The sequence below is a fragment of the Manis pentadactyla genome, chromosome 17 (assembly GCF_030020395.1).
Source record: "Manis pentadactyla isolate mManPen7 chromosome 17, mManPen7.hap1, whole genome shotgun sequence".
Taxonomy (NCBI): domain Eukaryota; kingdom Metazoa; phylum Chordata; class Mammalia; order Pholidota; family Manidae; genus Manis; species Manis pentadactyla.
Genome location: NC_080035.1, coordinates 56581532 through 56600640, shown reverse-complemented (window position 1 = coordinate 56600640; position 19109 = coordinate 56581532). Strand labels below are relative to the sequence as shown.

Genomic DNA, 19109 nt, shown 5'->3' with positions numbered 1-19109 from the left:
GACACCCCTTGGTTTTTAACTCAAATTTCATAGAACATACACGCCTTTCAAATGCATTCCTCATTTGCTTGATGTTAATAAAGGAAAATTTTATACTTATAACCCCACAATTCAATAATACACTTTTACTAAAAAGACAAGAGAAAAGTCTCATGTTACATTTCCAGTACAATGGGTAGAAAATCAGAATCAGGTGTGTAAGTTTTGTGAAGAACATTAAGTGTCAATAAAGGAAATATACATTCTAGATGTCAATGGTGCTTGGGAGAGCCAAGAGTGTTATTACAAACACCTGTTTGTTGTTAACGTTATTAGGTGTCTGTTGGTCAGGAAATGCTATTTTATTTACATCCGATATGTACTCTGTTACTTTTATACAGGTATTTTTATTGTTTTATTTTTGTTATAGAAACTGATAAAAGGTCTGGGGTTAATATATAACATATTATGATTTTTCCCATTTGTAATAATGGGAAATAAACTAAGGTTGCCAGATAAAAACAAGATGAAACCCAGTTAAAACTGAATTTCAGAAAAACAATGAAAAAATTTTAATGAAAAATATCCCAAATACTGCATAGGACACACTTAACTTAAAAAAAAAAAAGCTGGTCATCTTAAATTCAAATTGAACACGTATCTTATCAGCTATATCTGGCAACCCTAAAACATGCTCTTTGCTAATGTTCTTGTACAGGATGTTTATTTTTCAGGAACAGATTCATCTATTCATCACGATTAAGGAGTAGATGCATACTATTGAATGCATATATTAAGTTTACAGAGGTAACAGCTATTCTAGAAGCCAAAAGACTAGGCACTAATTTTAGCTCCAAACAGCTCTGCAACCTCCCTTGGCAAGTCACTCTGGTTCCTTTTGTATTATAAATAGGAGATACCATCATCTTAATATTTTATACAGGCACTGAACACATCAAATCAAAAAAGGTCATGGCTATAGCAAGTATAAAAACTATAAAATGAATAGTAAATATATGGCTGCAAAGTTAACTTTGAGGAATAAAACCTAGCTAATCCTCAAGAATGATTCCAGACAAAGGAAAACATCACAGTAATGAAAAGCCAATAAGATGGGATTTTATTTCTAAGACTCAAAGGCAGCTGCATAAAGTACATCTAAATCAAAGAACTAGAATATATATTCTCATTTATTTAGATCTTCTTTAATCTCTCAGCACTGTTTTATACTTTTGAGTGTAGAGATTTTATCTTGCATTAGATTTACTCCTAGACATCTGATAATTTTTGTTATAAATATTATTTCCTAAATTTCATTTTTGTGAGCAGTCTACTTCACAAAATAAGATATCCGGGTAGTCAATAATAAACTTTTAAAAAGATGCTCAACATCAATACTCATCAAGAAAATGTAAATTCAAACAAAGAGACACTGTTACATGTCCACCAAAATGGCTAAACATTAAAAAAAACTGAGAACACCAAGTGTGGAAAGGATCGCAGCAGAAACTTTCAGATAATCACTGCTGGGAGCGCACATCAGGACAGCCACAGTATCTACCAGAACTGGACCCAGCCTTACCATACAATCCAACACCACCTCTCCTCAGTATATCCAAAAGATGTTTCTGTCCATGAAAAGACATCACAGTTTATTCATAAATATAAAAAAAAAAACTGGAAACAACCCAAAGATCCACCAGAAAAATGGCTAAACTGTGAGTTATTCAAACAAAGAAATGCCACAGAGCAATTCTTAAAAGTAAGTAACACACAACCTCATGGAAAAATCTCAAAGATATGATGTGTCAAGAAAGCCAGACACAACCAAGTACATATTGTATGATTCCATATACATGAAATTTAAGAAGATACAGAAATAATCTGTAGTGCTAGATGTCAAAGCAGCAGGCACCTTGGGTGGGCATGGGGAGGGACTGACTGTGAAGTGGTATAAAGGAATCCTCAGGTGTCATAGAAACATGCTATATAGAGATCTAGCTGGTGTTAACAGCTATTTGTGTGTGTATAAACATTTTATTGAGCTCTTACGATTTGTGGACTTCTTGAATAGATATGATACCTCAATTTAGTGTGTCTAAAAACAAAAAGCCACAACTACCACCAACAAAAAAAACCCTGCTAGCCTTAGAAAGAAATATATTATGTTCAATATTTTAATACTACTAACTTATTACATGTTTGCACATCTTCTCCCACTCTGGAAATTTGGAGGATGTAGATGAATATTTTCTATGCATAAGTAGTATCTACATAAAATGATTATTAAACTTTAAAAACACAGTGACAGAAACTAGGACTTTGTATTAAATTGGGCCCATCAGAAGTTAGGCAAGGGCAGAAAATAACCTTGGATTTAGTTTAGTTTTCATGTAGCTTTCTGGCTTTCTATGCACACCAAATTAAGAAAAAAATATACTTAAATTACAATGTAATTTCTAGTTTGATATCTACATTTTACCAATTTTAATTGTTACATATCAATTCATAGCCACAATATATAAAATTAGAACAAAGATATTTCTAAGAAAAAAATGAAAATTTCAGTACTTTTCTTTTTGTTTTATTTCAGAAAACCCATTTGTTTTGCTAAAATTCATACCTGTAGAACCACTGTCACAGTTGGATGAAAATCTTAACTTGAGTAGAAGAAATTATTTGTTCATCCTTATACTAACAGCGCCTAGCAAAACACCCACCCCAGGGAGCGACGTGGACATTTGGTCAATTGAAAGACAAAGGAGTCCAGATCAAGCACTTTCCTTTTAAAAATGCCCCCAAATGACCCAATCTTACAAGGGGATTCAGTGAGTCTCTGGGTGAAATATGGTTAGCCTGGTCACACACCTGGGGACTGTTTCTTTCTTAAGCAGGGTTTTTGTATCATTCTCCATCCTGACCAACAACCTGGCACTTTGACAAAAAGTGTAACAGACACCAAAGATAGGTTATCAATTTATGTACATTCTCTATTTCAGAATGACTTAAATATACCGGATCAATCCACAATCATTCTAAATGGAAGAAAGGATGTATTTCCAGTAGGAAGAAATTGTTTTAAAGCCATAACTGGAAAACATTTTAAAATGCACCAACCTGGATTTCGATATGACGAGGGTTATCGATAAGCTTTTCTATTAGTAACCTATCATCACCAAAACTGGACGCAGCTTCTTGAGATGAAAACCTAAAACCATCTCTGCAAAGGAAAATAGGAAAATGGTCAAACTAGCAAAACAAATATAGCCCTCAATAAAAAAGAAACCAATTATTTATTTAGTTAGGCTCATTTATGAACAAAGCAGAGAAAAATTCACTTAATGTACAAATAAGTAAATCAACTTTGAACTTGGGTGAGTGATCTAATTTCCCTGACTCTAGATTTGTATTTTAACAAATGATATAAAATTCCAGTTCTTCAACCCTGATATACCTTAAATCCACTAATTTTTAAAAAGATGCACATTAATTTGACTCAAAAGTCAGAATATGCTCACAAAAATGCAAAAAGCCTAGCCAACTGCATGACTGGGGCACAACTGCAGTGAGAATAAAAACAGAACAGAATATCCTCAAGAACATTTCCTGATATTTTAAATATACACTTTCAAATGTGATTGCCTCCCACATACCCACATAGAGATCATTACAATTTTATTGTCTTTAAAACTGTTCAAAATCAACATTTAATAGAGAAAAGTATAATTTTTGAAAATACAAATATGGATATTATTATTGCTTCATATATTTTATACCCCAAGTTTTTATATAGTTGTTACTGAAATATGCTTAATTCATATACTATGAAATGGGCTCAGTCACTCTATTAAAAACTCATACTTGCTTACCTAAAACTGAGTATATCATTTCCATTCACTGATATACTCAGAATATAAAATTTAATTCCTTTTACATGTAACTGACAGTCTCTTAATCCTCAGATTAAATACCTGTATTTAATGTGCAATATTAAAATTCTTTCAATCCTTTAATTTGCAAACACCCCTGTCTCATTTTTTTTTTGTACTTGAAAAATACAACATGGCAAGTAACCACTGACTGGAAGGCAAATTCCAAGCCATACTGCAAAAATTCCTATTTCTCATAATTCTCAGAGAAAATATCAGGCTTTCTTAGTCCTTCATTACTTCCTTGATTTAGGGGAATGCAGGTGAGATCTCAGGAGACTGCAAACCTCAAAGAAACTAAAGCACAATGAATCACTGTTTTTAGTACCATGTAACCAACTTTCTATTAGATGGAATGGCATGATTCACAAAGAAAAAAGAAAACTTAGCACTTGACAGTTTGTCTCTGATACAATGACTGATAGCTCTCATTTCTCATTTAAACCACGAACACCAAAAGTAAAAAAAATCAAAGTCAGCCGAATAAATTATCAAGTTTGAAAGCATTATGAACATATCTGGAGCTCACGTAAAACAGCCTGAAGAACATCATTTGTTACACTCAGTTACACACTCATTCAATAAATATTTACTAAGCACAAAACTATGGGCTGGTGCACATTTAGGTGATGGAACTACAAAAATAAAACAGAAACTGCCCTCATAGCATTTCAAATCTAGTGGAGGTATTCCAAAATGTACACATGATCGATTTTCCATTCATTCCATAATATTTCATTTAATTTGAATAGGGAAAAGAGAGCTAGGGGATATGAAAATATGAGTCTACTTACAACAACCTTCATGATTCTCACCCTAATTTATTATATAATAATAACAAACAACTCTTTTAAAAGATTTTCAGATTTTCTAAACATTCTTGGAGAAGTTAGAGATGTTACTTCTTTGAAAAACTTAGGAAAGATGTTACAAGAGGGAGACACTCTTTAGGACAAAATAATAGAGGAATTAATGGCTATTAAGTTTTCCTCTCAAAGAATGCTAAAATTTTTGTGGATTGTGTAAAAAAAAATTTCTTCCTCAAGAAAGGAGGAAGGAGTAGATGCAGTGTGACATGACGTTAACAGTTGGTGGCTCTAGAAGATAAATACATGTTTTCTGGACTGTTCTCTCAGTTTTTATGTAATTTGATTTTTCCAAATTACCAGAAGATATAGAACAACTTTTTTAAATGAGGAGCATGTATCATTACATCAAATAGTATCACACTTGATTTCACTCATCTGTGGAGCATAAGAACAAAGCAAAAACTGAAGGAACAAAACAGCAGCAGACTCACAGAACCCAAGAATGAACTAACAGTTACCAAAGGGAAAGGGACTGGGGAGGGTGGGTGGGAAGGGAGGGATAAGGGAAATAAGGGGCATTATGATTAGCACACATAACGTGGAGAGGGGCACAGGGAAGGCAGTGTAGCACAGAGAAGACAAGTAGTGACTCTACAGCATCTTACTACACTGATGAACAGTGACTGTAATGGGGTATGTGGGGGGGGACTTGATAATGGGAGGAATCTAGTAACCACAATGTTGTTCATGTGATTATATATTAAGGATACCAAAATTTAAAAAAACAGTTTCACACTTTTGTTCATCTCAATAAAATTTCATAGGTGGTTTATTTATCAAGTTGAAGAGACTAATATTTTAGGTAGAAAATTATTTATGTATGTATCTTTATTAACTATATGAACATGTGTCATTTACTACCCAAAAAAGATTTAAATTATTTACCAAAAGATGCCCAACATATGAACAGATATAGTTACTTCTGAAAATACTGAATTCTTAATTCAAATCCATAGGTTAACAGCAGTACAGTAAATCCCATTGCCAAGAAACTAGAGTAGTCCTAACATCCATAAAAGAAGATGTTATAGCCCTGGAGAAGTGGCTGATAAGAAACCTGAGATCCTAAGAATAACGAAAAATAAACATGAAGCTTTTCAGGGAAATTGCTATAAACAAAAGGGGGAAAACAATGAGAAAAAATTAAGGTTTATAAAATACACATCTCTTGCAAAACCATTAAGTCATATTTAGTATCTTTATTACATCATTCTTTCTTACCAAGACACTAGCACAAATTGCCTTTTTCCAAAAATGGCCACAATCTCCCATTCCACGTGCTTTTGTAAGAGCCCTGCCACGCCCTTATGAAGAAGTGGAGTCTAACTCCCCTCCTCTTGCATTTAGGCGGAATTTGTGCTCATTGGTTATCAGTAGAATATGGTGGAAGAAAACCTGTATGACTCATGCAACTAAATCACAAAAAGCGATACAGCTCCCATTTGGATTTGAAATACTTGTCCCTGGACCTGTGGGTCACTATGTAGTAAACCGAAAGTCACTTTACTGCGAGAAAGCCCAAGACACCCATGGAGAAGGCCCAGTGGTACACAGAGGTTACACATAAAGCACAAGAGGTAGTTTCTACACCTGAACTTTGAAAGACAAGAGCAAAGACAGACAGACTGTGGTAAAAATGGGCCTCAGTATGCCTCCTCCCCTTACACTTCCATCCACACAGAGCAACCAGCCGGCCCGTCTTCAAACATTTCTCACAGCTGACCAACGCTCTAATATAAAGGTAAGTCCTCAGTATCAAAAGGAACCAAACCAGGCAAAGAGTTCCAGAGAGAGGCTAAGAACCAGACCATTCTTCAATTAAGCATGCTTCAATTTCGGAGGTAAAAGCCCTCACTTTGACCTTGACTTCTCAGCATTTCCCAAGAAATTTTCAAGAAGAGCAGTGTTGTAGCACATGCATTTAGTTCATATAAATTAACATTAAAACTTAAAAGCAAGTAAGAGCAAAAAAAGTAAGGTAACTTAAACAGTTCTTGCCAGTCATCCTCAAGGACTCAACACTCTAAATCGTAATCATTTAGCAAACCCTGTTGCTCTACTTTCGGTTTCTCTTATCTCCTCCGGATCATGCTGGCCAAAGACACCATCACCACTTGCCTTGCGTGGATCACTGCGACAGCTTCCCAACTGGTTTCCCTGCTCGCAGGGCGCACGGTTCTCCCCCAACAAGTCTATTAACAAGATAGCAACCATAGTAATCCTTCTGAAACCTTTCACAAAATCTTGATAACTCATTAATCTGGATGATACATATATAGAAGTTAATTATATTCTACTTTTTTGTATGTTTGAAAATTTTTTATAACTAAAAAATGTACATAATGTTAGGAATGTGTTGAACTGCCATTGATTGTGACTTCTCTACTCAAAACCCTCCGATCACTCCGCATCTCACCAAGAATGGCCTACAGGGTCTACATAACCTGTCCCCGCTCCACCCAAACGTCCTCTGCCCCACCTCCTTCTCCTCCTCCCTTCCACCACCACGGGGCCGCCTTGGTGTTCCTGGATCTCTCGAGCCGTGCTGCTGTGCCAGGGCCTCTGCACTCGCTCTCCTCTGGCCTGGATCCTCACCTCCTTGCTCAGACACGCCTTCTCGGTGAGGACAGCCCTGACAATTCTGTTTAGAATGGGAATTCCCTCCAGCACTCCCCAGGTCTCTTCCCTCCTTTATTTTTCTTATGTTATTTATCACCTTCCACGACATCATATGATTTACATTGATTTTTGTCCATTATTTGTCTCTTCCTACCAGAACAGAGATTCTGAACCTTGTTTATACCATGGATCCCTTTTGTAGAATCATGCAGAATAAGAACCTCTTGTCCAACTAAGGCTTAAAATGATATGAATTGCAGAAAAGAAAACGTGTAGGACTGCATGCGATACAAATTATGTTGCAATATAGGCATCAAAATATTTTTTTTAAATAAATTTGGGATGTAATATATGTGGTTCTTTATTCATTAATAAATTCCAACAAGTCTAATCATTTTTAACTTGGAGATAATCTACAGCAACTACTATAAGATAATATATGTCATTTCCTAAATGGTGAAAAGTGCCACAGATACTACTATTGTAATAGCTCTATTGGAGGAGACGTGAAATTACAGTTGAGGGTAGTGAAAGAAATATGTACTTTCTTTCCTCATTCAGATGCATGAACCTCTCCTAAATTTTACGGGTCCATGAATTTAAAGTTAAGACTCCTGATCTAGCATATAAACTGTATGGAAGAATGGATTATTCTGTTTTGTTCATCGCTATATTCCTGGAACTTTACTAAAACAATGCCTGTCACACAGTAGGCTCTCAACAAATACTGCCAATCCATGCAATATATTTATTCTTGCTGGCAAGTTTCAGATCAGAGGAGAGAATCTGATGCTACCTCAGGCAATATCAAGTATTAGTGTCACTGAAAAGGAGATTTAGATGGGAAGACCTAAAGGTGTTAGTCATATATAAAGACATTAGTCATGTATCAACCCCCACAACACAAACTGCTTACTTTTTCTGATACTCAACCAAAGAATCAATGATGTTCTGAGACACATTTCTTTTAGAGTTAAAACTACCTATAAAGTCTGTCAAATGGTGTCTTCCCATAAGATTTTAAAGGTTAATATATTGCCTATAGATTTTTACCTTATTTTTTCACTTTAGAACCTAATTTCTGAATTAGGTTTGTGCTGGAGGATTTTCACACCAACTACTCCAGATTCCTGTCTTTAAGAGATTTGGAAGAATGGAGAGGAAAGGAAAAGTAAACACCAGAAATAACCACTTGGAAGACCAAATACTTCTAGGTAGAAAAAGGGAAAAAAGGCAACATTAAGAATAACTCAGTGACTTTTCACACACCTCCCAACAAAATGACATAAATCGCTCTTGTTGCCAAACCTGAAAATAAATAAGGCAAATCTGCATAGAGTCCTATAAAACCTAGGTAGTTTTCTATAAATTATTTTCTAATCACCATGATGTCCATCAATGCCCTGAGAATCTTGTTTTAAAAGTCACTTTTGATTTCTAAAGCTACTAATAAAAAAGTGTTCTAAGTTTACAATGGAATGCACTGCATATAAAGAACATACAGTAATTTCAAACTCAAAAGGAAATATATTTCACACTATAGAACCATCAAGGTAGTTTGCTATTTTTATAGACAAGCAAAGGTAGGGAAGTGAATACTGAGCAACACAGAAACAAATGAAATTATGACTGCTTTTGAATATACATTTGGTTCAAATCTTTGATTACATTCAGAATTATACAGCACCAATGCTAGTAATTTTTTCCTAGAAAATAGAATCATGACTTTAGTAATCTTTTTAAGTACACTAAAAACAAAAAGACAATCCTTTGTTAATGCTTAAGAAAGGAAAACCTTTCAATAATAGGATATTCATCATCAAAATATAAATTAGTTTTCTGCATAATTTCAATTTCTTTCTCATCTAAAAAAGAAAAAATAGATGGTTACTGCAATTATTCTATTATATTTTTGGTATCTGTTTACTTGTCAGTTTAATAAAAACTCTAGCAACTGCAATTTTCATCAAAAGTGTATTTTGGACAGCATCTCACCTGGTCTCTTCATCATCCCAAGCGATTCGCATGCCTTTCCCACCACCACCTGCCGAGGCCTTGATCATGACAGGGTAGCCTAACAGCAGGGGAGAATCAGACATAAGTTCAAACTTTGATCATCTGGATGCATGAACATGACAACTGACCACATGTTCAATAACGCAGAAGACAATAACTAACTTATTTAAAAGATACTTTCTTTAGAGTCAGGAAAATTACACCAGTATAATGGTCTCATATATACATATATATATTTTTAAAATGTGAGTATGATTATTTTAAAAGAAAAAAGCTATTTGTATCAATAACTATAACATTTTCCCCAATAATGAAATAAAAGGCTAAGAAAAATAAGTAATTTGAGATGGATTCCAAAAATGGAAGTAGATACAATATCAACTAACCAAAGATATAAGAAGCAACTTACAATGCATTGAGGAAACATACACACATAATTCCCCAAAAATTGTTTGCATACCTAACAAGTTAAATGCGCTTTTTTTCAAAAGTAATGATTTACAAGTACTTGAAATTTCTTCATCTGAGAAGTTACAGGGAATCCCTGCAGCTTTTAATAACAAAAACTGACATGATGTTTTTGAGAAAAATTATACTATTTTTAAACTATAATATTGGCTATTATACTATGGGCTGGAGCAGAAGATGCAGGGCTCTCTGCTATTAACAGAGAAGCTATTCCATTCATTCAGAGGGGACTGCCTAACTGGTAAGCATTTTGAAACTAAGAAGTCAGGCCCAAAACAGAACATTTCCAGCTAAAGTTTTAGAAAAGTAAAAGTCATAGGATTTTGTTAGTTAACAGGATTGAATAGATTCATTATTACAAAGTAAAAATCTTGACAGCGTGAGTCATCTATAACAATTTATCAAGAAAAGTTGTAAAGTTTCCTTGTTCAGAGGTTTCTCTGAAAACAAGGTGGACAAACTCAATGTCTGAGACCCCTTGTTTATGGTCTTTTCTAAAGAAAGGAGAGGTCAGTGAGCCCTTAAAGGACTCTTGATGACCTGTGAGGCTCTAGCAGCACTGAACTCTAGCTATAGGATCTTAGAGGAAAAGGGAAAAGAGGGCCAAATGTCACAGGCCTTTAACCCCTAAATCACAAACCATCACTCTTGACTTCAACTTAGTTAAAACTGCACTTGCTTCTAAGTGTTTCATAATTAAGTCTATTTTAAAAATTCTGATATTGATTGTGTTTATATGGGATAGGTTTACATGGGACAGGATTTTAAAAGCAATGCTAGGTTCAGTGAGAGGAAGAAAAATTTTCACTTTGGAAGCCTAAAAATCTAGGAAGAAAGAAAGAGGTAATTCTATCATTGGGAATGTAGAAAACGATCACAGGAAGGTAAGAGAAATGGGATTAAGAAAGCACAGTATAGAAAAGGCCATTTATATGAGGCTATGAAGAATGAGCAGGATTTGAACATTTTAAGCAGAATAGCAGTAACAAAACAGAAGCCAGGAAGCATGGGCCAAGTTTAAGAAATGACTGCAGCAATTTTAGTTGGACTAGTAGTAGCTGTAGGATGGAAGAGGAAAAGAGAACTGAAAACATAAATCGGGGCCCAAGCATACGACATACTTTTGCATGCCTCAGATCCTGCACAAGAGGGCCGAGAACAGTGTTCATCTAACTCAACGCTACAGCCTCACAATCAATGCCACAGAAAGGAATTAGGCTGAAATCAGCAAAGAAGAATTCGCCTGTTTTTCGCAATGAAGAAAACAGTATATAAAGATTAGATATTGTTATATTTAATTTCTCATTAGAAATGAGAAATTTCTAAGATCCCTTTTCCTCTAAGAGCCTATAGCTGAAGTGCAGTGCTGTTAGATTTCTCATACCTGAGAAATCATTTTTACAAAAACTTTAGGGTTCTTTTTAAACAAACACATCCATACCCACCAAAACATGTGTTACCGATTCATCATCAAAAAACGATTTATCCCTGTAAACAGGAAACCACAAGAGGTATGAGAGCCACATCCCATCCGTCTAGTATTTTCAGTTCCTTCGGACAATGAGAAAATTTGTAGTTGTTCTGATTCCAGTATTAATGTCATTTTAGCCATTTACTATGGACCCAGACTATATAGTGATTTGTGAGGTTCAAAATAAGATTGGGAAATTGTGCTTGGTCAATAAGGAAATAGATGGGGAATCAAAACACATAAAATAATCTATCAACAAGAAATATATAATATGGCAACTACAAAATAATTACAATATGTTCTCCCAAAAGGAAGCAATGCAGTATTAGACCTGTGAATACAAATAACCCAGGAAGGCACAATTCCCTGACAAAAATGCCAAATAAGTCATTAAATTTCAGGCATATTTTTATGCAGTCACCATGTCATGGAAAAATAAGACCTAGCCATTTGAAAGGAAGAGAAAAGAAATTCCACACAGATTTTGTTAAATAATATCAAAAGGCCCAGTTCCTCATGCCTATTTTCTTATTGTGTCTCTGCAGTCCTAACTAGGACTAAGTCATGGGGTGCCAGGAACTAGAATAAAAAGAGAAAAAAAGATTCAACCAAAAGTTGACATTCCCAGAAAAATCAGAAATGATCAAGTTGATGCCTATCACCAACCCTCACTTTACCTAGTCTGGACAGGAAATTTCCACTGAGGTTCTCTCACATTTCTTTTTAACCATACTTACACTCCAGTGTTCCATTTTTGTCCGTTTAAGGCATTTCCTTACTTTTATATTCTTCAGTTGACATATATTCGAAACAGAACAACCTTCCTTATAATAACAAAACAAAATTCTCCAAAGTTTTTAAAAGGAGATGAATCTCTTGATGTGAGAAGATTGCTTTAAAAAAAGAGAACAGTTCCTAGTGCTGTTTGCAAGTACTTCCTCACCTCAAGTTCCTCCAGTCTCCTCTCCCTGGACAGATGCCTACGCCCACCTCCCGACCTCACCCAACCAGAACCAGGTATCTACGTGACTGTCCTACTAACACTGTAACCCCAGCATGCAGAAAGTCTCCATTCCTTATTTCTCTTCTGCATAATGCTTCCAGAAAGAAACCTACTAAATGCCATGCAAGTAAAAAATTATTTAAGTAAATACAGAAACTTAGATTAGCAACATATTAAAAGACTTCTATTCATACTTTTCTGTACTCAATCTCCAAGGGCAGGTTTAGCTGCAGGATGAGACATCCTTGGTGGTTTCCTTTCCTCCCAGCAATCAGCATATCTTACCTTCCACCACAAAGCAGCAATCCTCTTTCTCACTCGACCATCAAATTCTCATTCATCAACTCAAAAATATATACTGAATAAATACTATGTGCCAAACAGTGATCTGGCTCTGGGGGATACAAAGATGAACAATTCAGAAAGTTCTCTGCTCTCAAAGCACTTACTATCTAGTGAAGAACTATATATAAATATACACATACATATGTATACATGTATGTACTTACTATCTAGTGGAGAGCAATGCATAAATATACATGCACCTAAATATACATACATACATATAAGCTTATATATATGAAATATAAAAGGTGGTGATAACTGCTATAATGAAAACAGAGGGATGCATGGGAGTGATTAGCATTACTTTTCCTTGAAGAGCATTGAAAGGCCTTCTCTGAGAAAACTGGTATTTAAAATAAGACCCGAATGAGCTAGAGCCAGCCCTCTGAAAATCAATGAGAAAGGAATATTCTTGACAGAAGGAACAGTTTGGAAAGGTTATATAGCTGAGGGCAGTGAACTAATGTAGTATTTTTTAGTGTCATTTTGCCTGCTCTGCAAGGTATGAATTGTAAAAGAGTAAAGGTGTGAACAGGAAGCTGATTAGGAAGCATTTGCAGTGGTGCAGGGAGAGACAGCTGTGTCCGGGGCTTGGCTGGTAGGCAGACAGACAGGCAAAGTCCTGAAGTTTCTGTTACGGTAGTCAGCACAACTTAGTGATGGCTTAGATATGCATGATAAGAGATTGAGGGAAGACTCTAGGAGATTAAGCACTTTAACATTTAGGTATGGATTCCAAATCTCAAGAAACTACTTTTTGGCAGTTTGCAGGATGAGACATCCTCAGTGGTTTCCTTTCCTCCCAGCAATCATTACAGTACCATGTTAACATACACAAGACACAATGTACAACCTCCCCTTCAAGCAAAACCTTCCCCTATACAAGGCAGCATAACCCACTTACTTAAAGGCAGATCAAATGATACGTCAATGATGCAATACTCATAAGAATCACATAACGACAAATTTAATGTAGCTTTTAATCTACAGTTTCTTGACTTAAAACTTCATAGAATACAATGACTGATGGAAAGGAAAATATAAAAAGAAGGGAAAAGTGAAATATTTCTTGGGGAAATGTCCTATTCCTAATCTGGTGGTGCTAATCAGAAATCTCTCAAGGGTCAAAGAGAAGGTGTGATTTTTTTGTGCTTGAGGTGGAGGGGAGGTCACAGAGGGTTGGCTGCTTCTTTTAAAAACATTTGGGAAACATGTAATTAATTGCAGGGCCTTTATTTCCTAAAGGAAAGATTCAAAGTAAAAAGGAAATGAAAGCTATTTCAGAGTAGGACAGTCCTCTAGATGGGTGAACAGGCTCTGATAACGGGATCTCAGCAGAGAAAACAGAAGAACGGGGGTTGGGGGTGAGGGGGGAGTGAGGGTGATGGGTGGAATCTGAGACAGAAAGGAGGGAAATCCCAAAATGAAAGTTGTGCATTATAATTACAGGAAAAAAATCAACTAGTATTCAATGCATTTCTTATATTCCTTTACTCTCCTCCTTTAATGTAACATAGTTCACTTCACCTTTTTGGTTTAGGGTTTCTTGCAGAGGAATGGAGGTAAAAATAATTTTTTTTTTTTGATCCAAAGATATTTTATAGAATATTCACAACTTAAATTTACTTGATTGTCTAGAAGTGTAACTGCTAGATGGTATGCAACTCTTACAAAGTTTTTGTTAAAAAAAAAAAATTTCTCCACTTTTATCTCTGTTATCACAACACTTTAATTACCGTCATCTCTTCATACGACTCCTGGTGTCTCCTAACAGAAATCTACCACTACAGTGGGTCCCATCAAACTATACAGTAGCCTGTGCGATTCTTTAAAAACATATATAAGGAATGGATTCAAGATGGTGGTGTGAGAGGTGAGACAGAGAATTCCTCCCAAAACCACATATAGTATGAAAATAGAGTTAATACAACTAATCCTAAAATAGCAACAGGAAAGAAGGCTGCACCAGAGTGCATACACCTGGAGAAGAACAGAGCAGACCTCACAAAACAAGGGAACGTACCAAAGCCTTGATCCGGCAGGACCCAAGCCCTTCCTCCACCCAAGCACACTGGCAGGAGGAAGAGAAATGGAGCGGGGAAGGGGTGGAAGCCTAAGACTGCTGAACACCTGGCCCTGGAGGTCTGCTTTGGAGCACAAACCTACATTGTGTGGTGCTCTGGAGGTCTGTGGGGTTGGGGAGCTGGGACAGGCGGAGTGCTTGAGAGACTGAGATTCCAGCCATTTGTGGAGGACAGGAATCCACATCTGGCTGCTCTGGGACAAAGGAGAGACGGGCAGACTGACACTCTTCCTAGCAGCAAGAGGGCTGCTGAAGGGGTGGGGTTTGCACAGAGCTTGCTGAGGGGGAGAAGGGATAGGTGGACACAGTGTCTGGGCGCACTCTGCCCAGCAGGTTGGGAACTCTGAGGAGCTTCAAGCACTCCATCTCCCTGGCTGGCTATTCAGCTCCAAGGCCCCCCATTATGGTATGCAGCCTCCTGCGCCTTCCTCCTGGCCTGCCAGCACTGGCTCGCAAACTGGCAGTCACTGCGCTGGCGTCAGGCCAGCCAGAGGGAGGCCCCGCCTACAACAGCTAGAGACACAAAGCCTGGAGGCTTACACCTGTGTGCTCGGCGCACTGGCTCTGACACTGGGGACAGGCACCACAGACGGGAATCAGGAATCAGCTCTTTCCTCTCCCCAGGCACCAGCACTGCTCCCCTACGACCCCCAACCTCACTCTAGGGACTGAGCAGCTCCAGAGACTAGAGCTTCTGGGCACTAAAGGACACCACACAGAAATATGAAATGTCAAAGGAACCTGGTTCAGACCAAAATCTCACAAACCCCAGAAAAAGGGCCAAATGAAATTGAACTCAACAATCTTCCAGAAAGAGAGACCAAAATAAAAATCATAAACATACTCATGGAGGTACAGAAAAATATTCAAGAACTCAGAACTCAGAGATTCAATCTTTAAGAAATTCCATATCTGAAATGAAACAGACAATGAAGGGATGTAAAAGCAGATTAGATGCAGTAGAAGAGACAGTATATGGAATAGAAATTAGAGAAGAGGAATACAAAGAAGCTGAGGCACAGAGAGAAAAAAGGAGCTCTAAAAATGAAAGAATATTGAGAGAACTGTGTGACCAATCCAGGCAGAACAATATTCGCATTATAGGGATACCAGAAGAAGAAGAGAGAGAGAGAAAGGGATAGAAAGTGTCTTTGAGGAGGTAGTTGCTGAAAACTTCCCCAATCTGGGGAAGGAGATAGTCTCTCAGGCCATGGAGATCCACAGATCCCCCTACACAAGGGACCCAAGGAAGACAACAGCAAGACATATAATAATTAAAATGGCAAAGATCAAGGATAAAGACAGACTTTTAAAAGCAACAAGAGAGAGAAAAAAGACCACATACAAAGGAAAACCCATCAGGCTTTCATCAGATTTCTCAACAGAAACTTTACAGGCCAGAAGGGAGTAGCATGATGTATTTAATGCAATGAAGCAGAAGGGCCTTGGACCAAGAATACTCTACCCAGCAAGATTATCATTTAAATTTGAAGGAGGGATTAAACAATTTTCAGATTAGCAAAAGCTGAGAGAATTTACCTCCTACAAACCACCTCTACAGTGCATTTTAGAGGGAGTGCTATAGACGGAAGTAATCCTAAGGCTAAATAGTTGTCACCGGGAGAAATAAAACCACAGTAAAGAAGAACAATTAATTACGAAGCAGCTGCAAAATCAAATCAACTACCCCAAAGCCAATCAACGGATAAACAAAGAGGACAGAATATGACACCTAATATAAAAAGAATGGAGGAGGAAGAAAAAGGAGGGGAAAAAAACGTTTAAGTTGTGTTTCTAATAGCATCCTAAGTGAGTTAAATTAGACTGTTAGATAGTAAGGGAATTACCCTTGAACCTTTGGTTACAAATCTAAAGCCTGCAATGGCAATAAGTACATATCTATAGATAATCACCCTAAATGTAAATGGTCTGAATGCATCAATCAAAAGAAATAGAGTCACTGAATGGATAAAAAAAGAAGACCCGTCTGTATGTTGCCTACAAGAGACTCACTTCAAACCCAAAGACATACACAGACTAAAAGTGAAGGGATGGAAAAAGATATTTCATGCAACAAATAGGGAGAAAGAAGCAAGAGTTGCAGTACTTCTATCAGACAAAATAGACCTCAAAACAAAGAAACTAACAAGAGACAAAGAAGGACATTACATAATGATAAAGGGGTCAGTCCAACAAGAGGATATAACTATTATAAATATCTATGCACCCAACACAGGATCACCTACATATGTGAAACAAATACTCACAGAATTAAAGGGGGAAATAGAATGCAATGCTATTTTGCATTTTAGGAGACTTCAAAACACCACTCACTCCAAAGGACAGATCAACCAGACAGAAAATCAGTAAAGAGACAGAGGCACTGAACAATGTATTAGAACAGACAGAGCTAACAGACTTCTACAGAACAGTCCATTCCAAAGAAACAGGATACACATTCTTCTCAAGTGCACATGGAACATTTTCAAGAATACATCAGATACTAGGCCACAAAAAGAGCCTCAGTAAATACAAAAAGACTGAAATTATACCAACCAGCTTCTCAGATCACAAAGGTATGAAACTAAAAATAAATTACACAATGAAAACAAAAACGCCCACAAACACATGGAGGCTTAATAACAAGCTCCTAAATAATCAATGGATCAATGACCAAATAAAAACAGAGATCAAGCAATACATGGAGACAAATAACAATAATTTGAACACCACAAAATCTGTGGAACGCAGTGAAGGTCATGCTAAGAGGGAAGTATATTGCAATACAGGCCTATGTCAAGAAAGAAGAACAATTCCAAATGAACAGTCTAAACTCACAATTAACAAAACTAGAAAATGAAGAACAAATGAGGCCCAAAGCCAGTAGAAGGAGGGAAATAACAAAGATTAGAGCACAAATAAATAAAACCCAGAAGAATATAACAATAGAGAGAATCAATGAAAGCAGGAGCTGGTTCTTTGAGAAAACAAACAAAGTAGATAAACCCATAGCCAGACTTATCAAGAAAAAAAGAGAGTCTATACACATAAACAGAATCAGAAATGAGAAAGGAAAAATCACAACGGTCATCACAGAAATGCAAAGAATTATGAGAGAATACTATGAAAAATTATATGGTAACGAACTGGATAATCTAGAAGAAATGGACAACTTTCTAGAAAATATAACCTCCTAAGGCTGATCAAGGAAGAAACAAAAAATCTGAACAGACCAATTACCAGCAAGGAAATTGAACTGGGAATCAAGACTACCTAAGAACAAAATCCCTCAACAAGACTGTTTCACTGCTGAATTTTCTCAAACATTTAGTGAAGACCTAATACCCACCCTCCTTAAAGTTTTCCAAAAAGTAGAAGAGGAGGGAATATTCCTAAACTCATTGTATAAGGCTAGCATCACTCTAATACAAAAACCAGGCAAAGACACCACCAAAAAAGAAAATTATAGACCAATATCCCTGATGAACATAAATGCAAAAACACTCCATAAAATATTAGCAAACCGAATTCAAAAATACATCAAGAGGATCATCCATCATGATCAAGTGGGATTCATCCTAGGGATGCAAGGATGGTAAAACATTCGAAAATCCATCAACATCATCCAACACATCAACAAAAAGAAAGACAAAAACCACATGATCATCTCCATAGGTGCTGAAAAAACATTCAACAAAATTCAACATCCATTCATGATAAAAACTCTCAACAAAAGGGTATAGAGGGCAAGTACCTCAACATAATAAAGACCATATATGACAAACCCACAGCCAACATTATACTTAACAGCAAGAAGCTGAATGCTTTTCCTTTAAGATCGGCGGGAACAAGATGAGGATGCCCCCTCTCCCCACTTTTATTCAACATAGTTCTGGAGGTCCTAGCCACGGCAATCAGACAACACAAAGAAATAAAAGGCATCCAGATTGGCAAGGAAGAAGTTAAACTGTCCCTGTTACAGATGACATGATATTGTACATTAAAAAACATAAAGAACCCACTCTAAAACTATTAGATCTAATATCCAAATTCAGCAAAGTAGCAGGATACAAAATTAAAACATAGAAATCTGTTGCATTCCTATACACTAACGATGAACAAGCAGAAAGAAAAATCAGGAAAACAATTCCATTCACAATTGCATCAAAAAGAGTAAAATACCTAGGAATAAACCTAACCAAGGAAATGAAACACCTATACACTGAAAATTACAAGACACTCATGAGAGAAATGAAAGAAGATACCAATAAATGGAAACACATCCCATGCTAATGGATAGGAAGAATTAATATTATCAAAACGGCCA

The 19109-nt window shown here is 36.5% G+C and overlaps 1 protein-coding gene across 6 annotated transcripts in view; it reads right to left on the bottom strand.

Annotated features, from left to right (window-relative positions):
* The window catches only part of PCCA (propionyl-CoA carboxylase subunit alpha), a 358555-nt gene that overhangs the window by 208977 nt on the left and 130469 nt on the right, over positions 1–19109 (bottom strand). For all 6 annotated transcript variants that reach the window (XM_036893600.2, XM_036893604.2, XM_057494481.1 and 3 more), the window contains 2 exons: positions 9392–9470; positions 3097–3199 (listed from right to left, as the gene is read on the bottom strand). In XM_036893600.2, the coding sequence (XP_036749495.2) occupies positions 3097–3199; positions 9392–9470 (182 nt within the window). The remainder of the gene's footprint in view (positions 1–3096; positions 3200–9391; positions 9471–19109) is intronic.